Source organism: Sinocyclocheilus grahami, unplaced genomic scaffold (assembly GCF_001515645.1).
Source record: "Sinocyclocheilus grahami isolate Dianchi unplaced genomic scaffold, SAMN03320097.WGS_v1.1 scaffold24.1, whole genome shotgun sequence".
Lineage (NCBI taxonomy): Eukaryota > Metazoa > Chordata > Actinopteri > Cypriniformes > Cyprinidae > Sinocyclocheilus > Sinocyclocheilus grahami.
Window position 1 is genome coordinate 1,861,117 of NW_015505203.1, and position 23,152 is coordinate 1,884,268.

At 37.5% G+C, this 23,152-nt stretch overlaps 2 protein-coding genes across 4 annotated transcripts in view; both read right to left on the bottom strand.

Moving 5' to 3' along the window:
* LOC107562422 (leishmanolysin-like peptidase) overlaps positions 1–9,528 on the bottom strand; it is an 11,885-nt gene extending 2,357 nt beyond the window's left edge. For both annotated transcript variants that reach the window (XM_016247066.1, XM_016247060.1), the window contains exons 1-8: positions 9,422–9,528; positions 9,217–9,310; positions 9,019–9,070; positions 8,797–8,946; positions 8,463–8,588; positions 8,280–8,364; positions 7,996–8,141; positions 6,305–6,488 (exon numbers count right to left, since the gene is read on the bottom strand). In XM_016247066.1, the coding sequence (XP_016102552.1) occupies positions 6,305–6,488; positions 7,996–8,141; positions 8,280–8,364; positions 8,463–8,588; positions 8,797–8,946; positions 9,019–9,070; positions 9,217–9,310; positions 9,422–9,470 (886 nt within the window). In that variant the 5' untranslated portion in view covers positions 9,471–9,528. The remainder of the gene's footprint in view (positions 1–6,304; positions 6,489–7,995; positions 8,142–8,279; positions 8,365–8,462; positions 8,589–8,796; positions 8,947–9,018; positions 9,071–9,216; positions 9,311–9,421) is intronic.
* A 1,996-nt stretch (positions 9,529–11,524) lies between these two features.
* Positions 11,525–20,680, bottom strand: lrp10 (low density lipoprotein receptor-related protein 10). Of its 2 annotated transcripts, none has more exons than XM_016247093.1 (10): positions 20,602–20,680; positions 19,819–20,010; positions 19,523–19,555; positions 18,930–19,074; positions 17,577–17,767; positions 17,062–17,426; positions 16,501–16,919; positions 14,465–14,659; positions 14,176–14,305; positions 11,525–12,689 (listed from the first exon to the last, which is right to left on the bottom strand). In XM_016247093.1, exons 2-10 carry the CDS (start codon positions 19,865–19,867, stop codon positions 12,075–12,077), a joined length of 2,142 nt encoding a protein of 713 aa, XP_016102579.1. In that variant the 5' UTR covers positions 19,868–20,010; positions 20,602–20,680; the 3' UTR covers positions 11,525–12,074. The 2 variants fall into 2 exon arrangements, with proteins under 2 accessions (XP_016102579.1, XP_016102588.1); XM_016247102.1 differs by lacking the exon at positions 20,602–20,680 and adding an exon at positions 20,359–20,400.
* Positions 20,681–23,152: the final 2,472 nt, after the last annotated feature.

The following is a 23,152-nucleotide window of genomic DNA, read 5'->3' on the forward strand; positions in this document are numbered from 1 at the left end:
TCTCTATCATCAGCTTGTGTCCGCTGAGTCTGTATCTGGTCAACGTGCTTCTCAGTTTCTTATCTGACACTGTGTACAGATACTCTGCCGTACTGTACTCTCTCTTTAGGGCCAGATAGCATTGCACTTTACTCTGCTGTTGTGTTTGGGTTTGCCAGTGAGTGATGTAGCTCTGTTTGATCTGTGCAGTAATCTGACTGATTCTGATGCTGTGATGCAGAGCAGCAGTAGATGTTAGTGAAGCATCAGGACTGAAGCTCTGGATCAGCTGAGGGACGGGCTTGCTTTCTTTGCTCATCTCTTGGTATTGCAGGGCTTTATAATGATATGATTGGGGGTCACTGAGCTTCAGATGTTTCCAGAATTTAATTGCCCTTTTTTGCATCTTTATGATTAGAGGATATTTGCCTAATTCTGCCCTGCATGCGTTATTTGTTGTGTGCCGGTGCATGTGTAATATATTTTTACAGAGTTCTGCATGCAGGGTCTCAATCGGATGTTTTTCCCATTTGGTGAAATCTTGATTGGGATTTGTCAGTGGGCCCCACACCTCACTGCCATAGAGGGCAATGGGCTCGATTACTGATTACTCTCTCACTCTCTCACTCTCTCTCTCTCAAGCTTTATTAGCATGACTGTGTAACACAATGTTGCCAAAGCATTAACATATACAGTATATAACAACAACATAGATAACAACATAAATAATAATAAATAAAATCCATCTAAATAAATGAAAAGATAAAGTAAGTCAGTATCGAGTTAATCATGTTTAACACCTAACATTGTGAATGGTTAATACATATTTAGCAGCTAGTGTAGCTGTGTTTTCATCTTCTCCAAGTAAAAAGGGCATTTTCTCAGTATCACTGAGTTCAGTAAATGATGGGATCAGGGCTTCAAATCTGGGGAGAAATGTTCCCCTCACAGTGTGATATTTAGGACAGATCAGCAGAAAGTGTTTCTCGTTCTCTATTTGCTGTAGATCACAGTGTCTACAGATCCTCTGCTTTTGCTCTGTCCATGCTTGTCTATGTCTTCCTCTCTCTATTTCTAAATCATGGTTACTTAATTTGTATTTGGAGAGGATTTGTCTTTCTTTAAATGGTTTAATCAATAAATAATTGGCAAATTTAGTGGTTCTGTTTAGGGTTGAGTAGCATTGGAGTTTATTTTGGAGGTCAAAGTGTATTTTTAGAGATTCATCATGAGTGTCTTTTAGATTTTTGTCAATTTCTTTAATAATGGCTTTGGGGTTGAAGCTGTAGTCAGTGAGGAGCTGGGTTTTCTGGACTAGCTGAAGAGCGAGCGTGTTTAGAGGATGAGATTCTGCTGAGGTTTCATTGGCGAGGAGGGCTTTATATCGGATTGAATCAGGATCAGATTGATGGAGGTGATGCCAGAACTGAACACATCTCTTCTGGATCTCAATCTTCAGTGGGTAAAAGCCTAATTCAGCTCTGCAGGCATCATTTCGACGTAGCTCTATGGACCCCTAAAACGTTTTTGATAATTTCTAGTTGTAGTTTTTCTCACTCACTCTCTCTCACACACTGTCACACACACACACACACACTCACATTCACTCACTCACCCTCTCAAACACACACTCACTCACTCCCTCTCATTCACTCACTCACTCTCTCACACACACTCTCATTCACTCTCTCTCATTCACTCAGTCTCTCACACACACACACACACACTTTCTCACACACACACACTCTTTCACTCACTCTCACACACACACTGACATTCACTCACTCTCACACACACTCTCATTCGCTCACTCTCACACACACACTCTCATTCGTTTCTATTGAAATTTTATCTCAATTCTTAAAATGTATTACTGGTCCCCAGATTTCACTCCTGTACAGTAGAATTGGTTTCCATCATGCCAAATAGAGTCGAAAGCTTTTTTAAATCAATAAAACATGTAAATATTTTTCTTTGTTTGCCCTTTAGATTTTTGTTGATTAGAGTGTGGAGAGAATAGATGTGGTCGGATGTACGTTGTTTTGGTAAAAAGCCAATTTGTGATTTATTTAGGATGTTGTGTTGTGAGGAATGTCACTATGCGGCTGAAAAAGAAAAGCTGAAAAAGAAAAAGAAAGGCTGAAAAGCTTTGCTAGGTTACTGCCCACACGAATGCCGCGGTAATTACTGGGATCTAATTTATCTCCTTTTTTGTATGTGTGATCAGTCCTTCAGACCAGGCCTCAGGGAAGTCACCAGACGATAAGATCAGATTTAATCATTTTGCCAGAGCTTGAATTATGCAAGGACTGCTGATTTTCAGCATTTCATTGCTGATGTTGTCTAGTCCACATGCCTTCTTTAATTTGAGATTTTTAATGTGCTCTGTTATTTCTAATGTTGTTATGATCATGTCCAGTGGGTTTTGGTAATTTTTTATTGTTTTCTTCAAATCTTCTAGTTTTCTCTTTGTTTTTGTTTGGGGCTGGTTGAGGTCTGGTTCAAGTTTTTGGTAAAGAGTTTTAAAGTAAGACCTCCAGACTGTGCCGCTCTGGAGTAATGTGTCTGATTTGGGGCTTTCAAATTTTTAAAAGAGATTCAAGAAATTGTTTTGGTCTATTGATTCATCGATTTCATCAATTTTAGCTTCATAATATTTATCTCTTTTGTTGCAAATTAGCTTTTTATAATTTTTCAAACAGTTGGAGTAGGCGAGCCGTAGCGTCTGATTGGCCGGTTCTTTATGCTTTTTGTTAGCAAGCCGTCGAAGGTCTTTTCTGAGACAATTGCATTCATTATCAAACCACATATTCTTTTTTATTTTTTGTTTGTTTATTCTATGTTTGTTCTGTTGTTTAATGTTAGATATAGTGGCCAAAGTTTGAAATATATAATTAAGATTGGATGTTGCTGAGTTTATTCCATTAGTATCTGGAGTGAAATCTGTGGACATAAAGTCGTCCAGCATTTTTTGTATTGCAGAGCTGCTCATGTTTTCTTTTAATTGATCAGCGTTAGATTGGTTCCAGCTGAGTTTTGGTTTTAAGGGGAACAGTTTTTCATGTTTGAGGCGAGTTCTGACCCTGTCACAGGACTGTTTCAGGTAAAGGATTGTTTGGCAGTGGTCAGAAATGGGAAGTTGAGGTCTAACTGTAAAGGCATTAATACAACTTGGGTCAATGTCTGTAATTGAGTAATCGACTACACTGGCTCCTAATCTGGAGCAATAAGTAAATCTACCTAAACTACTATCTCCTCTGGTTCTGCCATTAATGATGTATGATGTACAGCCCTAAACCTTTACAAAGCTTCAACACTTGTTTTCCATTGGTGTTGACTAAACTAACATAGCTGCTTCTTGGTGTGATAATTAATGAAGAATGAAAAGTGGTGTCGTTGGATATGTGATTGTTATCTACAATATTTACATAATCAATTTCTCTTCCGGTCCTGGCATTTAAGTCTCCACATATGAGAATATGTCCTCTTGACTGAAAGTGCAAGATGTCAGTCTGTAAGTTTAGAAAGCTTTGCTCTTTGTAATAGGGAGAGTCATGAGGTGGAATATAGAGTGCACAGAGGTAAAGATTATGCTGTGATATGACTGATTTCACTTTAAGCCAAGTAGATGAATTTTCAATTTTAACAATTTTTATCAAGTGTTTCAAATTGTCTTTGTGCCAAATAAGTATTCCACCTGAGTCACGGCCATATTATATTTTAGATTTTTTTAATGAAGGAACAACAACTGATTTTAAGAGACTTCATGAATAGGTTTGTCTGTGAAGTGTGTGCATGTATATGAGTTATATCATGAGTCTGGAGCAGACGGTGCTCAGCAGATGTCTTATCTGGTTGAGTTCAGCAGCTGCAGGATTCTGTGGTCGTTGAACTGCTGCTGCGCAGCTCTTGTGTTGTGATGGCGGTCCGGTGGCTGCTCTGGGTTCTGTTGGAGGATGAGGGCTTCTTGTTGGCCGAGAGCTTCTCTTGTTTTTGGAGTTTCTGCTGTTTCCTTCTGCGTTTCCAAGGGCTGTGCTTTTCATCACTCTGGCGAAGACTTTCACTCCTTGCTTGTTGAGATGCACATGGTCATACATATGATGTGGTCGTATATCTTTGTGATGGGCGAGATGCACATTAGGAATGAGTGCACAGCTTCTGGAGAGTTCCACATTATTTCCATGAATCACGTGGAATGGTACATCAGTGCATGGTAGTAATGCGAACAGAGTTATTTTTGCCTCTGGGAAACGTTGAGTGGCTCTGATCGCCAGCTCTCTGATCACAGGAGCCACATGGCCCTTCATGGCCCTTAAATCATTTGTCCCTATGTGAATTATGATGTGTTTATAGTTTTCATTCAGGTTTCTATCAGACAGGATCTGAAAAGCACTTTTTGTGTTTGGGCACCAGATTTTCTTGGCCATCATATTTGGGAATAGAAGTTTCTCATTGACATATTTCCCATTCGAGTCAATCAGGATAAGAGCCTGTGTTTCTCTCGGCTCCTCTGCAGCGGAGATATCAATCTGATTTGCTGGATCAGTCGAGCTGTGAGACTCTCCCTTCATTGCTAGTTGTTCAGCTTGAGGATTTTTGATGAGGATCTCTGGACACATTGATGGTTCAGGAGAAGACTCTTTAAGTGCTGGAACAGAATTGAGTTTTTCTTTCAAACTGGTAATGAGTTCATCCTTGGTGTGGAGTATTGACTTCAAGGCAGAGAGCTCCTCTTGCATTTCTGCTCTGACTTCTGTTAGCTGTTTTCCTAAAGTTGATTTTATTTCACTCACTTCATCTTTAGTTTGTTGAAGCTCTTTTGACATTTCTTCTCTGTCTCTTTGCAGATATTTCATCTCTTGTCTCAAATTCAGTATGTCATTTGTAAGTTGTTCCATGTTGTTGTTGCTTGGGTGGGAGAGAATGAATTCTTTTAGCTCTACTACCTCTACCTCCAGGAGTGAAAAACTGTCTTTCATTCTTGACATTGAAGTTATAATTGCTGGAGTCATTGCAATCTTTTGGCCTGATTTTCCAGGGGAGGCATCAGTGTTTGGATCCTTGTTGTTATCTTGTGTGGGATCATCATCTTCATCATCAGATAGTGCAAGTGTTTTTATTTCTTCAAATTCGTCAATGAAGACTTTGAGAGCAGACTCTGATCCTTGTATCATGACAGTGTCATTTTGATACAAGTTTAAGGTCAAAAATCTTGTTTCGTTGTTGTTTTCAGTGTCTTCAAATACTAGGATTTGTCTGCCTTTACAGATGCCTCTTTTCTTGGTGAAGGGAAAATGCTGACAGAAAGCAGTGTGCCATAAAAGGCTGTGTTCAGAGTAGAAGAGCAGGTTAGTCAGGACACTGTGGTCTTGGTCAGCAAACAGTGTTTCCGGTGTTTCCTTCATCTGCTTCTGTCTGAGGAGCTGCCTGGATTTCTGATAAATAAGTCAAAACGTAGGAAAAAATTACTTATACTGATTCAAAAAAAAAAAATAGTCCAGTTGTGTCCAAAATGTCTCTTTGTGTTGTTCCTCTAAGTAAAAGCTCACAGAGAGCTATGAAATAGCAGTCTTATTTGAAATGTCTTTACCTTTCTTCTTCTGTAAGGTTTTTCTCTTAGTTGTTGTTTTTGTTGATTGATGTTATCTTTTCCAACATGAAAATCTTCTTCTGAAGACAGTTATCCTGTGATTAGCTGTGATTTGCTTCTCTTGAACTTCCCTCAGATTCAAGTGTGGTAAAAAAAAAAACTGTCAATTTCAACAAAAGATTTGTCTAGATGTTGTTTTGTGTTGAATCTACTTTTTTGAAGATATTTTAATTTATTTCAATTTTTCTTATTTTTTCAGGAGCTCAGCTCATGTCTGACCTTACTGTAGAACTCTCTCTCTCTCTCTCTCTCTCTCTCTCTCTCACCCTCTCTCTCTCTACTTTCGGAAGGCCAAATAAAGTGCTTTTGCTTTCGCCTAGAAACACACAGCGTCTCCCTGACATGGGCTGCTTCAACACTAACTGCGGTTACTGAAACCACGCCTTCTTTCTTTGCGTGCACATTTGGGCGGCATTATGCAAATATTTCCACATAGTGAGGTAGATATGTGGGTACGTGTTAGAACGAGCCGTTTTAGGGGGGCGTGGCAGAGTCTTAACTTTGATAAAGAATATCTCTTTGGTTTTGAGACTTTAGTCTTTACAACTTCAGGGATCTTATCTATGCACAATCAGCTTGTAACACTCCAAAGAGAAAGGAAAACTTGAAATCGCATCATATGACCCCTTTAATACATGTCAACCAGCAGAATGGACTCAACAGTGTATGTCGTACCTTCTCCCCACACCAAGCTCTGAGCTCGACTGAGGTTCACTGAATACCAGCCCGTGTCCTGGAGGGCAGCAATTGTGATGGGATCGATCCGAATCAGTGACGGCTCCACCAGTAAAGCTGCCATAATGGAACCCTGAAGCACACGAGCCTCCCAGTGTGACGAGAGACCATCTGAACCAGCATCCTGAGAGGAAGAAAGACGGGGAGGGGATGTCTTTGAGTATATCATCTGTGTTTTACATTAGGCAGCGGCTATTTACATTAAGAAAGGTAGATGCAATTTACACAGAGTGATAGATACTGTTTGTACTAAGTATAATAGCAACATAGCATTTTGTTCACACTAAGTGTGAACAGTGATAGATAATACAGATGCTAAAGTATAAATGGAAATATGTTTTCTGTACTAAAAGTATAATATCAATGCAACAGTGAGCAGAAGTAGTGAAAATAGCTTTTGCCAACAAGTTTGGGTATTTGCATGTTATTGTAGTAACATGTTTTTATTTAAATACCTTAGGGTACCTTGTAAATGCCTCAATTTACACTACCATTCAAAAGTTTAGGGTCGGTAAGATTTTTAATACTTCTGAAAGAAGTCTTTTACATTTCCAAAGGTTGCATTTGATCTGAAATACAGAAAAAAAAATTTATATTGTAAACTATTATTACAATTTAAAATTACTTCAACAACAACAAAAAAATATAGGGATGCACGATATATCGGCCACCATATCGGTATCGGCCCATATCGGCTCATTTTTTCTGTTATCGGTATCGGCCTGATAAGAAAATTTGGCCGATATCTTAAAGCCGATAAATAATGCATTATTTCCTTCAGAGACACTTCAGATGCGCGCTGTTCGTTTGCAGCCTTTTGTGCAATTGTACGTTGTAATATTGTGTTTATTTGATGTATATCTGATTTATCTCATATAGAATGCGTTTGGTTAAGTTAAAAGAGCGCTTCAGTTTACCGGTGATCGTCTTTAGCTCAGCGCACGCAGCTCAAACAGCAGTGCACAACATTAATAACTATGATTGGGAATGCCGTGTATATAACATTCTAATGAGAACATTATTATAATAAAACGTTGTGAATTCTTTGGGTTTAGTTGCTGTGTTTCAGCGCGTTGATATGGGAAGAGCGCATCCACAACAGGATCACACAGTCTGACTATAGCATGCAATAACTGCGTCATTTGTCAGTTCTTGAATTTCTTTAGATCGCGGCATAATGTGTTGCTATTTAAGCATGCTTCACTTTGTCAGACAGGTTCTATTTAAGTGATTTCTTGATTCAACAGGTCTGGCAGTAATCAGGCCTGGGTGTGGCTAGTGAAATTTAACTCAGCTTTCTAAAATAATGTGGTTAATTGCAGTTCTTTCATGATTTAACAGGAGGGGGCAATTAATTTTTCACGTAGGGCCACGTGGGTTTGGACAGCTTTTTTCCCTTAATAAATTAAATCATCATTTAAAAACTGCATTTTCTATTTACTTGCATTATCTTTGTGTAATATTTAAATTAGTTTGATGATCGGAAACATTAAAGTGTGACAAACATGCAAAAAAATAAGAAATCAGGAAGAGGGCCAACACTTCTTCACACCACTGTATATCAGAGATCATGATGATACCATTACGGTGCCATGTCACTGGTACAGTAGTGTTTTGTTTCCAGTGGGTACCTTGTTCTCTAACGGAGCTCCAAGGTCAGGGTGGGTAGAGTTGAGATGTTTCTGCATTTCTCTGATCACAGTAGGAGAATACAGTCTAACCTGGCCCATCTCATCTGTGCTGGTCACCTGACCATGAGACCAGCAGTCTATGCCAGCTTCATAACACATACACAATGACAAAAATGACCAGTAAATGCACAACATAACAGGGCTACGATGAACACCTTAACTCTAATAGATATTTATTCATTTACATAAAGAACATTAAGAAAAATGAAAGCAGTGTTACATACCCTGAGAGGAGAAAGAACAATCCTTCCATCGGCTGAAGAGCTCTTTACTGAAGCCCAACATGTGGAACAGCTCATGGATCACTGTCTGTACCGAAACAAAATAACAAAGAGCGAATGCAATCTCAATGTTTCTGTTTTTTGTTTTTTCAACAGTTCACTCTTGTCAGACACATTCACTGTCACCTGCACAAAATGCTCATGTGTGTATCTTTCCATACTGAGTGTCTCTCTACAGATGATCATAGCCCCAGCCAGAGGACGCCCCTCTGAGTCTGTCTGGCAGTGAGCAGCATAAGCCAGTGTACTAGACTGAAGAGACAGAGGGGTAAAAATATTACAGATATTACGTAATAAACTCACTATTTTTTCCCCTAATTTTTTCATAAAGGACACTTGACTTTATTACCTGCCTGTGGAAAACAAGGTTGAAAATTTGTCATGATTTAAAAATGGAAGTACGTTACAGACATTATGACAATGCAACAGATCTGAGAGAAATCCCAGTGATAGTCTCTACCTCTGCTTGACATTTATCTGTGCTGTGAGTGAACACATACAGCAGGAAGTCAGTGTCAGGAACTCCCGTCCCCTCTGGCCTCAGCACTGTCCGGACTGGATGCTCAGGATGTGGATAAAAAGCACAGCCATTCAGGTGCTCATCTGGGATCTGTAAACAGGCCAGACGCAGCAATAAGAGCAATATTTTGAGTAATGTGTGTTTATGTATGAAAAGACTCACAATTACGCCAAGGCAGCTCTCGAATCTGTAGTTCTCATTGGCCCTGCCACATCTGAGGAGAATGACATATGGTTGACTAATTATAATAACACATTTTTAAAATCAGTAAACATCTAAATTCATACTACTACTACTACTTACAGAACAAACAAATAGAGCTACAAAGAGTAGGAGAGTCAGAGAAGACGTAAAACATACTTCATGTGGTTAACAGTGCTGCTGTTCCTCCAGATGAATTTGCAGTATTTGTTTATGTCTCTGTTCAGCAGAAGACTGTCTTGAACTCGCCTCACTATGAAAAAAACATCCACAAAGTTACTAAAGAAGAGAATATGGGGTAAATCCAAATTTATGTTTCACTAGACATTGTTTTGCCTGTTCTTCATATTAAAACACCACACACCTGACAGTAAACTGGAAACTTCGCTCACAGCCTCATCGACTGCAGTCATTAATCTGTCGAACTCCCATTCTGTGAGCGCGGGGCTTTCTGAGGGGACCCAGCTCTTGATTCTGATTGGTTGTGGATCCGTCATGGATTCCACAAGTCTCTCTGCTCTTCGAGGTCTTTGATGTTTAGGACTGTGGGGTGCTGGATTCTCCTGGATTCTCAAGGACCAATGAGCAGAGGCGTATTGACCAGTGGGCGGGGACACAACTTTGATTGATCTCTGAACTTGGTCAAAGATGCACTTCTCCCAAGTACATGGAAACCATGGCAACAGTAATATGCCAATACAAACGCAATGCGCAAAAGGCATTATTTACTATAGTATAAAAGACAAAGAAAAGCACAATTGAAAAAATACATTTTACAAATGCTTAAGAATATATTAACATTACAAGTAAAAATCTGTGATAAAAAAAGACTTGTATTGGACATATTTTCTTAAATCTAATTATAACTAATAAACTTTTAATACTTTTTCTTCGAAAAAGAAACGAGTCGAAATTTCAGCATTAACACGACCGTCCAAATGTTTAGGATTCGTTTTCTTTCTTTCTCTGAAGGAATTATCCCTTACTTATCCCTAATAGCAAAGCTGAATTTCCAGCATCATTTCTCCAGTCTTCAGTGTCACACGATCCTTCAGAGATCATTCTAATATGCTGATTTGCTGCTCAAGAAACATTTACATTTAGACATTTAGCAGACGCTTTTATCCAAAGCAACTTACAAATTATTTATTAATTTACTGTTATTATTAATGTAGAATCAAGCTGTGCTACTTAGTTATTTTTATGGAAATCGTGATACATTTGTCTAAGGACTCTTTGATGAATAAAGTTCAAAAGAGGACTTAAATATAAAAAAAATGCCAGCATTATAAACGTCTTACTGCCATTTTTGATCAAATTAAATTAATGCTTGCTACATAAAAGTAACAATTTCTTTTTAAAAAATCTTACTGACCACAATGTTTTTAACAATAGTGTACTTTAGAACATATAAAAACTTTTTGATCACAGAGAAAAATAATCGATAGATTTCTCACCAGCACAGTATCAGTCCTTCAGCTTGTATTTAGAGATGGTGAACTAGGAAACTTGCATATCTGTTTGTCTCTTTCTCTTGTGAGCAGAAGGACCAGGTATTCCTCCACAGGACGTAAAGAAACTGAGCCAATGACTAACAATGCAGGCTTTGATGTGCAAATAAGACAATCACCTCTCATTGTTTCACCTTTCATAGAATAATCACCTTCTCCACCTGTAACACTTGTCTGAACATACAAAGCTTTCTAAAAAAAATTACTCTAGAAATTTTTAGATCTGTGTTGACAGCATACACCATTACTTTACAGATTACGTTGTTTTACATTCACAGCAATTTTCATTAACACACAAAAAACTAAACCATGACATTAAAGTAGACCCATTAAATCACACAAGGAAGAATAAAAGTGCAAATCAATTTAATCTTTGTGGATTTTCCATCTGGTTTAGCAAATATATACAGTGAAATTCATCCTACCATCATCAATTAAGATAATTCCCACCTGTCTTTCTAATGCAATCAGCAGATGAGAGTACAACATTTCGGCACTGAACATTTGAGAGTTCAACATTTCAGCACTGAAAAATACATAGATTAAAAACAACATCGACAGGGTAAAAGGAGTGAAATGATAGATCATACCAGCAGTTGAAACAATGTGACTATATATATATATATAGATATGGCACTACAACTGGTTCCCCATTTATTGTCCACTGAGCCAGAAAAGTATGAAATCTAAATTTTTCATTATGTTAAGACATATTCAAGTTATTGTGATATAGTGATGTCATTCAGGTTGGTGGTGCATATGGAGGTGCGTGTGAAACCTCCAAGAAGGATTGTCTAAACTGAGTGGCTTACCACTTTCAGCTAGTTCGTTCTCTCATAAACACATACACACACAATCACTCACTCACTCACAACACATGTGTCTTTATTATTAAGTTATTGCCACAGTTGCCATGCACTACCATATACATAGCGAGGGTGAGTTCTACATCTATGTGTAAACGTTTGTGCAAGTGTGTTTGTCCCTACGTGCAAGCACATACGTAGTCACATACTGTCTAGTGATGTACAGGAAGCTCAATCAAAGGCACTTCTGAGGAACACACACAATAAAATATGTGGCCTGTAGCACTATGAGGTAAACTCACATGTATGCACATCACACAACCATGTCTGCAGATAAAAAAATTAAAAAAAGCTATTCTAACTAAAATCAATCTTTTTAACCAACATCGCGGCACAGGATCACACAGAGGAACATTTCGTAAGCCAGACTCTTTGTGCAAATGTTCACCTATCAACAGTTTAGATAAGTGCACAACCAACACATCTGTCCGCAAACAGTCGCTTGTCAAATATTTCTGCCACACATTAATGCAATACTTTTTCTCATAGGTCAGGAAAACAGATGCTCTAATACAGGTTAAGGCACCAAGCCAGCACTAGAAGCAAACATGGTGACGCTCACGTGCTGAAAAGAGAAAGGCAGGAGAGCGAGAACAAGATGAACAGACAGAACCAAAAAAGACAAGAAAGAACGAAACGCTCATGTTAGCATGGGCACATCATCTTCAGAGGTTGTGTCATCAGAGAGTGGAATCAGCAGCACTTCATCTTCAGAGGAAGAAGAGGAAAAAGAGGAGAAAGAGGGGGATGCAGAGAGAGGAAGAGAAGAAGGGGACGGGGAGGGTCTGAAACGGGAAATTCTCCACCCCAGACTGTGGAAGAGAGATGCCAGGGAAGGGCTGCTTGGGGGCGCAGTGACAGGTGGGGTTTGTTGTGTTTCAGTGACTTCGATTGGCTGGACAAGGAAAGGAGGTGGGGGAGAAGGAAGAGGAGGAGCCTCCGCTTGCTGCTGTGTTTCTGTCTGTTGGGATAAAGCCAGTTTTTGAGGCAAGGACTGACTGGATGCTCCTGTAGCCACTGAGGAGTCTCCAGGACTTGACTGGCTGGGCTCAGCGCTAGAATTAGCAGCTTCTGTCTGTTGGGAGGAAGAGGCGGTGGTCTGTGTCGTCCTAGGGACAGATCGAGGAATTAAGCCCCATCTTCGTAGGCGCCGCACAGCTCTGCGGACAAACCGAGGCCTGCGTCTCCGCCGTAGAGTGGAAGCATTGTCTTGCCTGAGGAGCTGTAGTATTCCTCTCAGGGAAAGTGAGGCAGACTGGAAAATAGAGAACAAGTGAATTGTGGAAACGAAAACATGCAAAAGTGAAAAATTCAACACAAAAATCTACAAATAAGAGAACCTAGGCTATAAACACTACTGTTTGTTTTTTAATGTTTTTTAAAAAGTCTCTTATGCTCACTCAGGCTGCATTTACTTGATCAAAAATACAGTAAAAACAATAATACTATCAAATATTATTACAATTTAAAATAACTATTTGCTATTTTAATATATATTTAAAAATTTAATTTATGGCTGTGATGGCAAAACTTTATTTTCAACAGCAATTACTGTTACATGATCCTTCAGAAACTATTCTAATATGCTGATTTGGTGCTCAAGTAACTTTTTTTTATTGAAAACAGGCACCTGTTTAATATATTTTATTTATATATTAAGCAACTGCTTAATGATACATTTTTTCCAGGACTCTTGGATGAAAAGAAAGTTCAAAAGTACAGTATTTAATCATTTGATCATCAAACATTATAAATGTATTTACATTTTTCAATTTAATGGAGTTAAAAGTTGCTAAAAAAAATGCATTTCTTTAAATAATATATACCTTTATAGGATTGTATTAAAATGTTAATTAATTATTATGCATAATTGAAGAGTTTGCTTCCAAAATGCATTAAACGCCATTCTGAAAAAAAAATAGAGTTTCCGTCAAAATCAGTGTTGTATCTGGTCGGTATTGAAAAGCACATTTTTAATTTTACGCAAAATGCGATATCCGCCGAGTTATTCTGTCATGTTTTCTCCCTTTTTTTCTATTTAGTTCTATTTTGTACTTTGTGATCAACAAACAAACTTAGGGCTGCACGATAAATCGCATGTGATTGTCATGCGCATCTCGTCAGTAAAGCCGGTTCTGTGATTAATAGTAAATCTCCATCACCTGCTTTCAGATGGAGCGGCATTTAATACACAGAGCCGTAGATCACTACAATATCGCATTCATAATCTCAGATGAGTCACATTCGATTATGAACGCGATATTGCGTAGCTTGTCAGTGTGTTTCTATTAATGCCATTAATGTTTTTGTTAATACAGCGTATAGCACTAGTCAACTAAATGAATGTAACATGGTAAAGATGAATGCACTTTTGGAATGCATTTTGAAGAAAAAAAAAGTGTCATGGATTTATTGCATTCTGGGAAAAAAAAATTATAAAATTTTATAATAAATCTTTGAAAATCTAAATCTGGATTTGAATTTTTAATGTTATTATAACCTAAAGATGCTAAGTGAAAGTTTGAAACAGAAAATAGTGGTTTTCATCTCGCCACTTTCTTGGTAAAGAAAACACATTTTTACTCAAATTAATCAAAATGGATTTATAGCGTTTTGGAACCAAACTCTTCAATTATTAAATGTTAAATTAAAAAATGTTAATTAATTATGTATAATTAATAATAAATTATTACATTAAAATGTGATGAACGGCATGTTTTTTTTATCCCCTAGCCTACTACCTCATTGGGGTTCTCAGTAGGGAAGTCTTCCACTGGTGGAATGACTCCCTGAGCAATCAGCTGACCGTAAGAGGGCGGGGCCTGCTGCTGGATCAGTTCAGCCTCTTGCCGAGTGATTGGCGCGAACATGCTAAGAAAACAAGAGAACAGTACACAGAAATACTGTCAATAAAAGCTACTATTATAACATAATACACCACATAATGACATTCTGATCTTTTTTTTTTTTTTTTAATCACTGACATTCATCTAATATTATACAGTTATTATCTGGTTTAAATTGTTTTACCTGTACTCTCGAGTGCGTAGGGAGTACAGCTTGCAGGTGCAGCCCATTGCAATGACTAGCAGAAGTCCACAAACTAGGCTTCCAACGGTAGCTGCGGTTATGACTTTTCGGGGCAGGGTCACAGTGCAGTTAAGCTCATCTGTGCCGTCCTTACAGTCCACCTGTCCATCACAGCGCCAGCTCTCAAACACACACCTGTTTCAATGATTAATCATTGGCAGAGATTTTAAACACAGAGGCCATCATATGGTTGGAAAAAATATATATACTACCATTAAAAAGTTTTTGGTCAGTAATATTTTTTTAAAGAAATTAATACTTTTATTTAGCAAGGGAAAAAAAATGCTGAAATAAATGCAGTTTTTAAACTTTCTATTCACTATAGAATTGTAAAAAATTAATCATGGTTTCCACAAAAACATTAAGCAGAACAGCTGTTTTCTACATTGATAATAATAAGAAATGTTTCTTAAGCAACAAATCAGTATATTAGAATGATTTCTGAAGGATCATGTGACACTGAAGACTGGAGTAATGATGCTGAAAATTCAGCTTTACATCACAAAAGTTACATTTTAAAATATACATGTTACATTTTAAAAATAAATAAATAAATATATTAGGGCTGTCAGTCGATTAAAATTCGATTCGATTGACAGTGTGCTGTGATTAATTAATCGCAAACTAAATTTGGCTGTGAAAATACCACCAAAAAGATCATTTAAAGCTATTATTGTGTTAAATGTTTAGGCTACAATGGCCTAACATGGAACATAAAAGAAGATAATTTGAGAAACATCTCAGTATTTTTTGTTCATGCAATGAAAGTCACTAGTGACCAAAACAGCTTAGTCACCAACAGTATTCAACATACTTTCTTTTATGTTGTGCAAAAGAAAGTAAGTCATCCAAGTTTGAAACAACATGAGGGTGAGTAAATGATGACAGAATTTATTTATTTTGATTTTTATTATAAAGAATATATTTTTGGTGAACTATCCCTTTAATGTTTTTTTTTTTTAAATAAATGAAAATGATACGCTAAACAAGAAACTAAAACTACCAGCAGGTGGCGGTAAATGTCTTGATGAGTCGATTCGTTCAAACGGCTGATTCATTCGGAAATGAAGAAAACGGCTCTCTTTATGAATAGGCCTTTGAATCATTGATTCACTCGATTCCGGATTCATTCAAAACTAAACACCGCTGTGTTGCTCGGAGACTCACAACAATTCTGCTGTGGCTTTTTAGGTAATATTTTCGTTGGCAAAATTGCACAAAAACACACAATATTGTGTTTAAAATATAGCACAATATTAACTTCTTATTTACTGAACTGTTGTATAAAATCACATGTGCACTCCTGTTCTTCGTGACAAAATCAGCACTCCTGTGACATTGCTCTTGCTGCTGGTGTGATATCGCTTATCATATGATATAAATATGAGACAAAAACTCATTGAGGGGCATTTTTTGCCCCACTATCTTGAATTTTAGAGCATAACTGCATTTATGGAGTTGTTACCCTGCATCATATTTGTCAAGTCAACTTTATGAAATGTAAGATGACTACAGGTCTGGGGGCGGGGCCAGTGCGTTAACTGCGTTAAAATGATTTTAATTGCGTTATTTTTCATAGCTAATTAATTAAGTTAAAGCGTTAAACTTACAACCCCATATATATACAGTGGGTACGGAAAGTATTCAGACCCCCTTACATTTTTCACTCTTTGTTATATTGCAGCCATTTGCTAAAATCATTTAAGTTAATTTTTTTTCCTCATTAATGTACACACAGCACCCCATATTGACAGAAAAACACAGAATTGTTGACATTTTTGCAGATTTATTAAAAAAGAAAAACTGAAATATCACATGGTCCTAAGTATTCAGACCCTTTGCTCAGTATTTAGTAGAAGCACCCTTTTGATCGAATACAGCCATGAGTCTTTTTGGGAAAGACGCACCCACTGTATATATATATAATTATTATTTTTTTAACAGTAGTGTATACTTTCTTATGCACATATACAAACCTGTCACTGTCGCAGTGAAAAGTCCCAGGCTGACAGATGGTACATTCTCTTTCATCAGTCCCATCTGCACAATTAAGCTGGTAGTTGCAACGATCATGAATCGAGAAACACACTGTTCGTCCTGTCTGGTGAATTCCTACCATCCCACAGAGGAAGTGCCCAGCCGGGCAGCCCCAGCATGCTTCCTCATCCAGGCCTGTTTCAGGACAGTCCCAGTGTCCATCACAACGCTGCTTTGCGGTGTAACAGCCTCCCATTGATCCTCCACAAAGCTCTTCCCATGGAAGGCAGTAATCTGTGATGCGATAGGTCGCATTAAAGCCCCGCCCTTCCATTGAAGGCTCCATATGGTAAATCAGCGAAAGCAAGCCGGTGTGGGACTCCACCTCCACTGCTTTGTTATTGGAGACAGCGTTGATCTGTAATAGCCAATGAGAGGGGGTGCAAGACTTATTATCAAAGGCTGAAGTGGAATGAAAGCTAAAAAAAACAAAAAGACTGGGATAGATGAATCTGCATTGATCAAGCTACATCATCTGTCACACAAAGTGTGAAACTCACTGTTTTAATGATGTTGCCTGTGCCGTGGGGCTGGTCTGTGATTGTGATCATGTCTCGAGGACCCAGCTCCAGTTGCTGAAGCTCTAATTTGAGTGGTCGTGAATCCTGGGGGTCAACCGTCCACACACACTCCACTGGATGTCCTGTTTGTACAGGGGAAGTAAACGAACCATAAAATGCATCCAAGTATCCCCCACATACATCATCTATGGGTGGTTCAGGGCTAACGTCGTTACAGCCGTCCTCGTCAGAGCCAAGCTCATCACCCACGCCAAGGCATTCGACCCGTCCGTTACAGCGCCACGATGCAGGGAGACAGCGTTCACTGTAACATTCAAATTCGCCTGGAAAACAGGGACCTGAGTCTGGAGAAATTGGGAAAATATGAATGAACCCTCTTAAACACTTATCAAAAAGTTACCTATTCAAAAAAATAGGATTTTACAGTCTCTCTGGATAAAGACAGTGAGAGGAGAGGAAACGTGAACATTTTCCTTCAACGTGTTGCACTCTACCTTTAATAAATGAAAGATGGAACCCTGTTACTGGGTAGATATGAGGGAAGAAGTGGTGTGTCACTGTAATGTTTCCCCCTGACATCTCAAATGGTGCTGGAAGCTGGGAACCGCAGAATTTGGATGGAGAGCCAGTGAGAGGAACCACGGACACCCATTCCTGCCCGCATCTCATTTCAAACTGGGAAAAACTTCAAAAGAGATGGACACAAAGGAAATGACACATTTAAGGGACTGTTTACTTTGTAAGGATCAAAGCAATGTCTCACCTTGTTAACAGCAAATGCCATTTATTCACTTATTTACAAACTGAGATACACTCATAATTGAGCTGACTTTCACATTTTACATTCATATCTGTACAGTATCACGAAACACAAAAGCTTTAATGGTTACACTTTATTTTAAGGTGTCCTTGTTACAGTGTAATTAAATATTTAAATGCTGAGTAATATTCACTTATTATAAAGTCAAAAGTTTAGGATAATGATTTGGAGTAACAGTTTATTTTAAGGTGTCCTTGTTTCACGTTACATGTACTTACTTACTAGTATTATAATCTCAATACATTATGCATAATTACATGCAAGTAACCCTATGCCAAACCCTAATCCTAACCATATAGTAAGTACATATAGCTAATCAATATTACTCAGTACTTAAATTTATAATTACACTGTAACAAGGACACCTTAAAATAAAGTGTAACCAGATTTGGTTTATGACATTATGTTTTGGAATGTAGTGAAGTAAAGTTTTCCAAAGAAAAACACTGGTTTAGGGTTGTTTGTTGCTTGTAATTATGAGTAATTTACTGTTATTACTGTAAGTACATGTAACATATTTAACGAAGACACTAAAGAATAAAGTGTTACTGCTTTGACTTCTAGTGTATCTTTAGAAAACTTTACTTAACATTCCCAAGCATAATATTGTACTTTTTACTGCACTACGTTTCATATTAAATATAATTTAATACTTAATTACATTAGAAATCTAATACTTTCTTACTTTTACTCAAGTAAAACGAATTCAAAGATTTACTTAAGTACAAGAAAGTACTACATTTTTAATGTTCTTAAGTATTAAAGGTAAAACAAACAACAACTTTTATTTATGAAATGAAGTGCAGTAAAAAGTATGACATTATGCTTTGGAATGTAGTGAAGTAAAGTTTTCCAAAGAAAAACACTGGTTTAGGGTTGTTTGTTGCTTGTAATTATGAGTAATTTACTGTTATTACTGTAAGTACATGTAACATATTTAACGAAGACACTAAAGAATATAGTGTTACTGCTTTGACTTCTAGTGTATCAAAGATCACAAAAAATGGCAATAGAATTCTGCTGGTACCTGATGATGACACGCTCCCCAACTTTTGAGGTTATCAACCAACTGCAGTTGAGTGGACGGGAAGACCAGGCACGGTGGGCAGAGTTACGAATCTCTCCTTGTCTGGATTGTAGTATTTTGGGCGAATTATCACAATGACCTGAAACTGACAGTTAAAGCAAAGACATCTTTAGAATTGTGCTCTGAACCTACATTTCTATGTGAAATCGTCACAATAAACAAGCTATTTGATGTACTGGAGTTCTTTGAGAACATAGTTCGGACATGAAAAGCAGGCAGAAAGGCATTTAAAACATATAACAAAATACTGAGCACTTAAAATATATTAAAAACATCTAAAGACAGAACTGGAAAGAACCCCTAAGCTGTCAAGCAGGAAGTAAAAGCCAGTCACGTTGGGAAAAAAGGTCAGATGCATAGTAGAAGCAGCATTCTGTATTTTTATTTGCATTAAATACTTGATGCAATACAGCCACTCCTCTCAATGACTATTCTGGTTAGGAATGTTGTATTTTTAACTGGGGCATTGGGTGTGAATTAAAATGAGTGTTCAGACTGAAATATAAACAAAGACATGTCAAGCTCTTACTTACCAACACCGAAGGCCAGCTCCAAAGTGCAAGGAACTGTCAGAGCAAAGACACAAAAGTTGATCACATAAAAGACAAGGATTGCTGAATGTTGTTTATTGCCAATTATCACAACGTAAATACAATCAACCTTTTTTCAACCTAGCTTGACCTTAAAGTCACCACAGGTAACCTTAGGTTAAGGCAAGGTCAATTTTTTGAACTACATGAAAAGTCTGCCTCAGATATATACAGTATAATAAGACATTTGTTCCGTCTTTGCGTGATACACGCTCAAGGACAAAATCCTGATATCTTACCTGATAAAAACAAAACACCTAAAACGCAAAGGCTGTGGGAAACAGACATTCTAACAAGCCAATGACTGTCGTTGTCTCATAAAACACGAATTAAAATACAATTTATGGAAAAAAATTATGGTCGGTAGATCCATCAGCTCGCCACAATGACAGGCGCCATCGTCACCAAAGCGTCTTGTTGGAAGTGTTTAGCTGTGAAGACAAAAATAAACACCATAAACTACCATCATTTAGACAACAAAAAATCACGGACAACTGGAGCTCAGTGCGATGCTCGCTTTTGGTTTCAATCAGAAACTCATTGGCGTTCCCTCGACAAATGTCAACATATGAATTCGACATGAAAATAGTCGGTGATTGACTAATAAAAACGCGTAAAACGTCTTTAGAAAGGATGACTTCCTCTCTCGCTCTTTTCTCAACAGTGTAGCAACTCGGTGTTAGGCAGAGTAGCACTGCAATGTTTAACGTTAGATACGAATCAGTTAAGTGACATTTCAAACATATAGCCAAGACATATATTTAAGGGCATTTCCTCACGCTTCGACAGTAATAGGCCAGACGACCAGCGTCTAAACTGACGCAGTGTTCCGAAAGTTTGGTTTCCGACTTCTAGCCAGCCTTTCTCGCTCGCCTGACTTTAGCTAACGCTAGCTGGCTTCCTGCTATACTTTACTCCGTAATAGGGCACTATTAAGAGCTGGTGCCATGATATAAACTATTCGAATTGAGATTGTTTTGTTTCACGGGTAATATAGTTTTATAACTTTGTCTTTACCATACCTTTTCTCCTTCTCTTTTGTTGACATTCGTTCTCAGACACTTCCGTAAGTTCTGTTTCCGTATGTAGGAGACAATGCGCCACCCACCTACGGCTCTGTGACGCTGTGCACGCCGCTCTCTGCTTGTAATGTCCAGCTTTCAACACTAGATGTCCTCATTTAGCGCTTTATTTTCAGCATTGCCATAGGTTGATGGAAGTACTCTACAATTCTCAACATTGGTATGAAGTACACTACAGAGGCGGACAGTAGTGAAGTATTTTTACTCTGCTGTAAAAGTACTTTTCACAGGTGTCTGTACTTTATCAGAGTGTTTTTCTTTCGAAAACTTTACTTAACATTCCCAAGCATAATATTGTACTTTTTACTGCACTACGTTTCATATTAAATATAATTTAATACTTAATTACGTTAGAAATCTAATACTTTCTCACTTTTACTCAAGTAAAACGAACTCAAAGATTTACTTGAGTACAAGAAAGTACTACATTTTTAATGTTCTTAAGTATTAAAGGTAAAACAAACAACAACTTTTATTTATGAAATGAAGTGCAGTAAAATGTATGACATTGTGCTTTGAAATGTAGTGAAGTCAAGTTTTCCCAAAGAAAAACACTAAAGTAAAAATACTTCACTACTGTTCGCTCTCGTACACTACCATTTAAAAGGTTTCAACACAGCCACTTTATTCCACACATTATAATATTCAAAAAATAATATTCACAAGAATAATAATAGTTATTAAAGTGTTTCTGCATCCAGTGGCAGGGAAGATAGTAGCCTAACAGAAAAAGTAAGAATATGGTCCAGGGACAGCAGCCGGGGAAGAAGTCAAATCAGTGAAATTGTCAATTGAATATATTATTATTATTATTATTATTCATATGTTGTTGTTGATGATGATATTTATTAAAATGCTTGTTAAATTATTTTGAGAGTTACTGGTATCATGCTTTTAGAATTACATTTACAATAAAACGTTATTGTTTTATTTAAAATAAAGTGTCCCAATTTACCAGTAAGATCAAAATTGTGGTCTATATGTGTTTGTGGAAGCATTTTAAGTTTTTGTGTTTAATATATAGGCTATATATATACAGCGCAGACCATGTGATATTTCAGTTTTTCTTTTTTAATAAATCAGCAAAAATGTCAACAATTCTGTGTTTTTCTGTCAATATGGGGTGCTGTGTGTACATTAATGAGGAAAAAAATTAACTTAAATGATTTTAGCAAATGGCTGCAATATAACAAAGAGTGAAAAATTTAAGGGGGTCTGAATACTTTCCGTACCCACTGTATGTATATACTGTGTGTGTACAGTGGTGACCAAAATTATTAGAACACTATTTTCACCAGCTAAAAATGGTTTTAAGTCAGTTATTTCCATCTTTTGCTGTAGTGTGTCAGTAGCAAATATCAGTTTACATTTCCAAACATTCATTTTGCCATTAATTGTAATAATCCAGTGAGATTTTTGTTTGCACAAGGAGCCTGACAACAGCCAGTGCTCCACACAGAGATCTGATCTGATCATCATCCAGTCTGTCTGGAATGACATGAAGAAACAGAACAAACTGAGACAGACTCAATCCAGAAGAACTGTGCCAATGTCTCCAAGATGCTTCAAGAAACCTACCTGCAAAGCTACCTGAAAAACTAGGCGCAAGTGCACCTAGGGCAAAAGCTGCTTTAAATGTAAAGGATCACACCAAATGTTGATTTAATTTAGTTAATAGAAGTTACTTGATAAAGAAATGTATGACATTATTTCTGACAGCATCCTCATTTTACAGTAGTTTTGTGCCTAAAACTTTTAACAGTACTGTAGCTTTGCAGGTAGGTTTCTTGAAGCATCTTGGAGACATTGGTACAGTTCTTCTGGATTGAGTCTGTCTCGGTTTGTTCTGTTTCTTCATGTCATTCCAGACAGACTGGATGATGATCAGATCAGATCTCTGTGTGGAGCACTGGCTGTTGTCAGGCTCCTTGTGCAAACAAAAATCTCACTGGATTATTACAATTAATGGCAAAATGAATGTTTGGAAATGTAAACTGATATTTCCTACTGACACACTACAGCAAAATATAGAAATAACTGACTTAAAACCATTTTTTAGCTGGTGAAAATACTAGTGTTCTAATAATTTTGGCCACCACTGTATATACATTATCCATTAGTTGTATAAAGACATTCATACACGGGCACAAAAACAATTTAGCCTATATTTGTAGACAAAACTAATTTAAATCGTTTTAACTGCTAAAGTCTCTTTTAAATTTAACTGGGAGTGCATCTAAAACTTTTTTGGGGGAAAAAACACTAATAATAAATTGATCGTTTAATTATCTCACAGATACAGATTAGATTATAGTCGCACAGTAGATGCTTGTATCGGACATAGAATGAAATTCGTTTAAAAACGCAACCTCGGCCTGAAAGTCATTGAATAATTCGCACACTGGGAAAACTGCACATCTGCAGGGTCGCTTCTCCTGTAACTCCACCCAGTTAGATGCTCTGTAGTGCAGGCAGATTAGCACGGGGACGT

What these genes read in the sequence shown, in the direction of transcription:
- lrp10 (XM_016247093.1), bottom strand. Translation starts at nt 19,867, where the DNA reads ATGTCTGTTTCCCACAGCCTTTGCGTTTTAGGTGTTTTGTTTTTATCA. An exon ending in AGGTGTTTTGTTTTTATCAG is followed by an intron (nt 19,556 to 19,818) that starts GTAAGATATCAG and finishes TTGCTCTGACAG; the next exon opens with TTCCTTGCACTTTGGAGCTG. An exon ending in GGGGAGCGTGTCATCATCAG is followed by an intron (nt 17,768 to 18,929) that starts GTACCAGCAGAA and finishes TCTCTTTTGAAG; the next exon opens with TTTTTCCCAGTTTGAAATGA.